General features: G+C 53.4%; 1 protein-coding gene across 2 annotated transcripts in view; it reads right to left on the bottom strand.

Annotated features, from left to right (window-relative positions):
• Positions 1 to 7500, bottom strand: part of rtn1b (reticulon 1b) — a 54515-nt gene that overhangs the window by 23677 nt on the left and 23338 nt on the right. For both annotated transcript variants that reach the window (XM_062550560.1, XM_062550561.1), the window contains exons 2-3: positions 6159 to 7067; positions 3102 to 3941 (exon numbers count right to left, since the gene is read on the bottom strand). In XM_062550560.1, the coding sequence (XP_062406544.1) occupies positions 3102 to 3941; positions 6159 to 7067 (1749 nt within the window). The remainder of the gene's footprint in view (positions 1 to 3101; positions 3942 to 6158; positions 7068 to 7500) is intronic.

The raw sequence follows: 7500 nt of genomic DNA, 5'->3' as shown, positions 1-7500 counted from the left end.
TAAGGCTGTGTGACTCGGCAGTGCAACCGTGAGCTGCAATACCTCGGTCTCGCCACCAGGAGGCTCCCGGGTCTCCCGTTGTCTCTGTCCTGGGAGAGGTGACATAACCACACTGGCCCAGTTTAGCAGGGAGCAGAGCCGAGGCAGAGGCTGAGGCACAGGCTGCCTCCATCAGCCACCAGCCCCGGGCATCTGGCCCACAGCTCGGAGATGCCCACTCCACTCTGCCATCAAGAAGTGCCCACAAGGCCCGCGCAGAGATGGACGCATGGCTGGATGTATAGGATGTATAGGATGCATAGGATGCATGCATGCATGCTTGGATGGACGGATGTGCGAATGGATGGAAAGAGGCTGCTTTGACAACAGATATGGTTCAGCTCCATACACTCATAAAGTCAATGTCTCAGACAAAGACACAGACACAGACACAGACACAGACACAGACACAGACACAGACACAGACACAGACACACACACACACAGACACACACACACACACACACACACACACACGCACACAGGAGTGCTTCCTGCTATGTGCGCTGCCGTGCTGCCCAGTGAGTTGGGGAGGATGGCGGATGGCAGCGCTAGAGGCGGAGGAAGCACTGGGAGCGGCCGTGTGCAACAGAGCCACGCCTAAACGAGAGGCCTGCTGCTCACTCCGTTGGTTGGTCTGCTGGTACCACAACAGATGGCTACTGAGGGAGGGGGGGCGAGGGAGGGGCGAGGGAGGGGGGGGGGGGGGGGGGGGTACACTCAAGGGGTTTTAATTTTATTGACTGGCAAAGAACAAAGTCTGGCAATGAGCAACAGTGAATTCATGAATTAAAAGGGCATTTCAACAATTTGGTGAAATCCTTTGTCTAGTTTGATACCACGAGCACAGGTCCCAAACTCCCATATGCCACACAATAGCTTTAGTGGAGGAGGGAGACAGCCTGCTTGTTTGCCAGACTTTGCCCATTGCTGTGAGTGTGTGTGTGTGTGTGTGTGTGTGTGTGTGTGTGTGTGTGCGTGAGACTGACAGGCTAGAGTTGGATGATCTAATTGTGATGATGTGGTGTAGACTAGCCTTAGCTTCCTCTGGTCAGTAACAGTTCAATATGTCCACAAATGCACATTCTGGGAAACAAAAGGGTAAGATGAGCTTAATGTGTGTGTGTGGGTATGTGTGTCTGCGTCTGTGTGTGTGCGTCTGTGTGTGTGTGTGTGTGTGTGTGTGTGTGTGTGTGTGTGTGTGTGTGTGTGTGTGTGTAATACATTCCGAATCCCACCAGAGATACTCTACACTCTGCACTACTTTAATCCTTTAGATGCCTATATGCCTGGTCAGCAATGGTCAGCAAGCACAATCTTGACAGAGAATCCATTCGGTAAGCAGTGTGAAACACGGCGCTCCTCTCCCAAAATGCCGAGGGGGCGGCACAAGGCTCCCAAATCCACTCCAGGCTCCCCCACAAGGCAGGTGACAAGTGCGGAGTACTGCTGACTCCCACTTACTCATAGACTTGCGCCCACATCGACTTGTTGTTTACACCATTAAATGGGGATTGCCTTCCAGAGACTGGCCGTAGGATTTGCTACTTAGTGTCACACAGTGTGTGTGTGTCTGTGTGTGTGTGTGTGTGTGTGTGTGTGTGTGTGTGTGTGTGTGTTATGCTGCAGTGTCACAGTATGTCATGTTAAAGCTGAATAGCCTTAACACAGAGGTCACAGCTCTCTCTATATACAGTATATATCCCCTCTCTTTCCCTCTTTCTCTCTATCTCTCTCTCTCTCTCTCTCTCTCTCGTCTCTCCCCAGATCAGGACATTAACGCATATGAGCTCTTCACAAAACAAAGGACAAGAGATGGGTTCAGACAGAGACGGGGGGAGAGAGAGAGAGAGAGAGCGAGAGAGAAAGAGAGAGAGAGAGAGAAGAGAGGGAGAGAGGGAACAACAAAGACAGTGAGCGAACGACACTGAAGGAGGGACGGAGAGAGGGATGAGCAGACAGAGAATCACAATGACAGTGAAAGACATGCACAGTGAGAGAGAAGTGAAAGAGACAGACAAAAAGCACTTCGGACCAGAGGGTAGGATAGACTCTATCCTCCATAGACAGGCAAAAAAGCTAAACAAAAGAGAGAGAGAAAACGTGCAAAAGAGCGATACAGTACAAAGAGACTGTTGTCCACTGCTACCAGCTACCCATCATAAGACAGGCTTTGTCTGTCTATACACACACACACACACACACACACACACACACAGTTTGATGTAACACACAGGAGACTTCAATTAGCCACACGCTAGCTGATGCAACGCTAGCCTCACACAGACCTTCCACAGGCAGCCTGCTGCTAGCTGGAGTCTAGAAGGAGTCGCCTACATTCTAGAACATTCCACAGACTGTCCTCTTGAGCTTCCTGTCATCCATGTGTAATTTTAGCATTTTTTTTCTTTGTCTCCAAGGACTTTAGAAAAAGTACTCAGTGACCAGAGGTAAAATAAGGGAAACACTGCAAGTAGCCTATTTTTTTTCTGATGTAAGCAGACAAAATCCATAAATAGCCAAGATAGCACTCGCAGAGGAGTCTAAGCATCACTAAAATAAACACCCACAATGAAAAAGACAGATTTTGGGCCACACCAAGCACACACGCATACACACAAGCACACAAGCACACACACACACACACACACACAAACACACAAAAGCACACATACAAACACACACACACAAGGTTTTTGGGTCATAGCGTCTCCACCAGTGTTCCAAACATAAACAAACCAGAGAACGAGAACCAAATGTGGGCGCACAGACATAGACACAGACACAGACACACACACGGACACGGACACGGACACGGACACGGACACACACACACACACACACACACACATAGCTGCATGCTGCTCTAGCTCCATAACCACTGTTTTTTTGTTCCCTAAACAGAAACACTGCGTGTAGTACGGCTGCACCCAGTCCACCCATCCCCTCTATATAAAGACAGAGGAGGCCTTACCCCTTCTGTAACCAGAGACGCTTTATAAAGCGAGGCGATTCATAAGAGGGCAAATTCTGGTAAATAGACAATCTTTGGCCTTACTTACCCTTCTGCTTGGTGAGGCCCTGGAGGAGGGGTGGAGGCGGAGCCACCTGTCTGTCGGGCCCTTTGCTCTGGCCAGGGCTCCTCCCCTTCTCCTCGGCCGCCGGCTTCTCCTGCTTGGGCTCGGGGCCGCTGCTGCTGCTGCTGCTGCTGGGGGTGAAGGAGAGGGTGCTGGGGGCCGGGACGCTGGGCTTGGCCTTGACCTCCTCGACGGCGGGGGCCTTGGCGGCGGCGGGAGCGGAGGGGGCGAACGCGGGGGCGACCGGAGGAGGCGAGGGCGTCACGGTGGCAGCGGGAACGGCGGCGACGAAGGCGGGCATCGCCGGGGTGGCGTCGGGCTTACGCTGCTGCTGCTGCTGCTGGGCGCCCTTGAGGCCGGCACGCTTGGGGCTCTCCTCGCCGCACGACTCCAGCGCCAGCTCGCTGTCCAGCTCGGCCTCGCGCTCCTCGCGCAGGATGCTGTACTGGTTGAGGCCCGGCCCGGCAGCGGGCAGGAGCGGAGGGGTAGCGGCGGAGGAGGGGGCAGGGGCGGAGGTCACAGAACGAGCCGGGGCAGCGGCCGCGGCGGCGGAGGTGGGGGGTGGTGGTGCGGACGAGGGCTTGCTGAAGCTCATGTAGCCGGAGGCGGCGGCGGACGCCGGCTCCTCGGACACCAGCTCGATCTCCGAGTCGCCGGACTCGCCGCCGCTGCTGCCCTCGGCGTCGTGGGAGGAGCGCGGGAAGGCGGCGCCGGAGGAGGAGGGGCCGCTGGGCTTGGCCGTGGTGGGGCTCGGGGACTTGTCTGGGGTGAAGCTCTTGGAGCCGCTCGTCTTGTACTTGAGGTCGGAAGGGGAGTCCGACTCCTCTGTGAAAGGAGAGATAGACAGAGGAAGAACGAGAGAGAGAGAGAGAGAGAGAGAGAGAGAGAGAGAGAGAGAGAGAGAGAGGGAGAGAGAGGGAGAGAGGGGGGGAGGGAAGAGAGAGAATGCAGGGAAAAGAGAATGGATGAGAGGAGACGACAGAACAGAGAGAGACGAGAGGGATGGTGACATGAGAAGGTGCAATGAGATAAAAAAAATGGAGCGATGGAAGGACAGAGGAATGAAAGGGAGGGAGGAGAGGAGAGACGGATATGAGAGAAATGAGAGATAGAGATAACGAGGAAGGAAGGGAGAGGAGGAAAAGAGACAGATTGATTGATAAACAAGAGAAAGAGAGGAGTGACAGAGATACATACATTCAGACAGCAGGGACAGGGAGGGTGAGAAAGAGAGAGAGAGAGAGAGGAAGAGAGACAGAGAGAGAGAGAGAGAGGGAGAGAGAGATAGAGAGAGAGAGAGAGATAGAGAGAGAGAGAGAGGGAGAGGTCAGTGAGGGCAGCAGGTATGTCCCCTGTGGATGCCATCTGCTCTAATATGAGCTTCCGTGGAGAGAGCATGTGGAGTCCAGCCACTCACACAGAGAGCAGGTCACCTCAACACACACACACACACACACACACACACACACACACACACACACACACACATACAAGGAAGCACACAAACACAACCACACAAATGATCACAAATGCAACACACATTTAATACAAACAAATACATGTGGACACTCTCTCTCTTGCACACACACACACACACACACAGACACATGTACACACACACACACACACAAACACAAACACAACCACACAAATGGTCACAAATGCACGCACATTCAACACACTGTCACGACCCCCTGTGCCCCTACAGGCCTCTCCTTGTCAGTGCACGGGCAGGGAGGGCCTGATTAGGTTAAATGTGTACACCTGCATTAAGGTGCGGCTATATTTAAGCAATAAGCCCCGAGAGGCCGTGCGTTATACTGTATAATCGAACAGCTAAGGGGCGTTGTTAGGCACGACGCGAAGCGGAGCAAGCGGAGAAACCCCCTTCGCTGTTCGATTATACAGTATAACGCACGGCCTCGAGTGGCTTATTGCTTTTCTAAAACGGTTACCACGTCGATCTAGCAAGATTTCATGAAACAAAGGCACAGCAACGAAAAAGTAACGTTGTATTCATAGATAATCATTCTTCCGCCAAGAAATATATTCCCTCCATATGAATGGTTGCCATGCAACAACAAGACGCAGCCACTGCTAGTTTTGTGCTAGCGCATTACTATAGAACGAAATGCGGTCAAGGTGTGTGTTTATCGTCCTATATACAACGGCATCGAACGCGATTCAGCCAATCATAATCAAGGACCGGAACTATCCGTTTTAGAAAAGGAGTTCTCCTCTCTTTCAGTTTAGGCACTTTTCTTCTCTCTTGCAGACACCCATTTCGAATACCTTCTGCACTGGCACATTATTCTCTCTCTCCCCTTATCTCTTATCTCTTTCTATTTTCCTTTATTCATCATTTAGTCATCTTACTTACTAACACTGATTGCATTCACACATACACGCACACGCCAATACTCATTTCCCCCTAGATACCTTTAAGTTTGGTATTATCGTTATTGCTTAATCTTAATAAATTATAAATTGGAACCTTGTTGTCCGTTTCCCTTTATGTTACGGTCAGTGAACGAGCCGGCCGTAACAACACACAAATACAGTATACAGTATGTGAACACTCAATGACCTACATCTTCATATTGTATGCTCTAGGTCTACTAGCCTACTAGGTCTACCATATGCTTTCATAATCTGGCTCAGGCTCATTGCTTTTAAAGTGTGTGAGTGTGTGTGTGTTTGTACAGTATGTGTGTGTATTTGTGTGTGTGTGTGTGTGTGTGTGTGTGTGTGTGTGTGTGTGTATGTGTGTGTGTGTGTGTGTGTGTGTGTGTGGGTGTGGGTGTGGGTGTGTGGGTGTGTGTGCTAATGCCTCTGTACCTGTGAGGTGTGCTGTAGACAATTCAGTGCTCTCCCATGTGTGTACGTGTGTGTGTGTGTGTGTGTGTGTGTGTGTGTGCATATGTGTGTGAGTGTGTGTGTGTGTGTGTGTGTGTGTGTGTGTGTGTCTGTAGCTGTGAGGGGTGGTGTGGACAATTCAGTGCTCTCCCATGTGTGTGTGTGTGTGTGTGTGTGCGTCTGTACCTGTGAGGGGCGGTGTGGATCCAGGACTGTCGTCCTCTGGCTCAGACAGGGTGACGGTGGGCACTCCCTCCAGGCCCAGGCTCAGGATGCTGTCCCTCTCCGACACAGCAGGGGGCCCTCCGGGCGTCATGGACGGGGAGGGCGAGCGCGGCGGCGTCTCCGTCAGCGTGATCTTCACGGGGCTGGCGCTGCTCCCGGCGCCCGGCGAGCGGTACGGCTGGTAGTCCGACAGCTCCTCGTCGGACGGCTCCTCCACGTACGGGAAGGACTGGGCGTCCAGCGCCGGCCCCAGGGTCTCCACCCCTGGGCCCCCCTGGGCACCGGCCCCTGCCCCTGGGCCGCCCTTCTCCATGTAGCCCCCGGCTATGTTTCCTCCGGTGCTAACGCTACCGCTACTGGCTCCCATCCCGCCCAGGCCTCCCAGGCCGGAGAGCAGGTCGCTGGGCTTGGACTTGATGGTGCTGCCCATGTTCCCCCAGTCGTCGTCGTCGTCGTCGTCGTCATCGTCCAGAGGGCTTTGCTGCTGCTGCTGCTTCTGCTGCTGTTGCGGGCGGCTGATGTCCATGTAGTTGTAGTCGGACGTGATCCCGCCGCCGATGCCGCCGCCGCCGCCGCCGCCGCGGTCGGACTCTGCGATCTTGCGGGACGAGTCGCTCGGGTCGCCGGGGGTCATCTCGATGCCCGAGTCGGAGCTGAACATGGCGTGCGAGTCCAGCCCGGACATCAGGTCGTCCATCAGGCCTCCGCCGCCGCTGCCGCCGGAGGTCTTCCCGCCACCGCCGCCGCCGCTCCCCGAGAAGTAGGAGGAGGAGGAGGAGGAGTCCTGCTGGAAGGAGTAGTTCTGATTGGACAGGAGGGAGGTGTAGAGGTCGTCCATGTCACTGGACTTCTTCACGGAGTCTGACTTGTCTACGCCCCAGAGGAAGGAGAGGAGAGAGAGAAAAAAAAGAAAGAGAAGGAGACTAAGTGAGACAGTGATCGAATCGGAACACGACAGACAGCGCGCATAAGAAGTAAAAAACGGAATGAGAGAAAGAGAGATCGAATAAAAAGAGCTAGAGTCACAGAACGAGAGAGAGAGAGAGAGAGAGAGAGAGAGGGAGGTCATTAGCTTGGCTTCCAGTGCATTAAACAGGGAAGTGAACTGAAAACAGTGCTAACAGCTGGCCCGGCCGGCTCAGAGGCTCGACTGAGAGGGGGTTTGGAGCATAAGTAATGCCCACAAAATTTGTCACTTTGAGTAAGCATTGTTCTCTGTGAGGCAAACTGGCTCGGAAGCCAGCATTTCATCCCCTTCTGTGTGTGTGTGTGTGTGTGTGTGTGTGTGTGTGTGTGTGTGTGT

The sequence above is a fragment of the Sardina pilchardus genome, chromosome 12 (genome assembly GCF_963854185.1).
Source record: "Sardina pilchardus chromosome 12, fSarPil1.1, whole genome shotgun sequence".
In the NCBI taxonomy this organism is placed as follows: domain Eukaryota; kingdom Metazoa; phylum Chordata; class Actinopteri; order Clupeiformes; family Clupeidae; genus Sardina; species Sardina pilchardus.
This window is presented reverse-complemented; position numbering and strand designations above follow the sequence as displayed.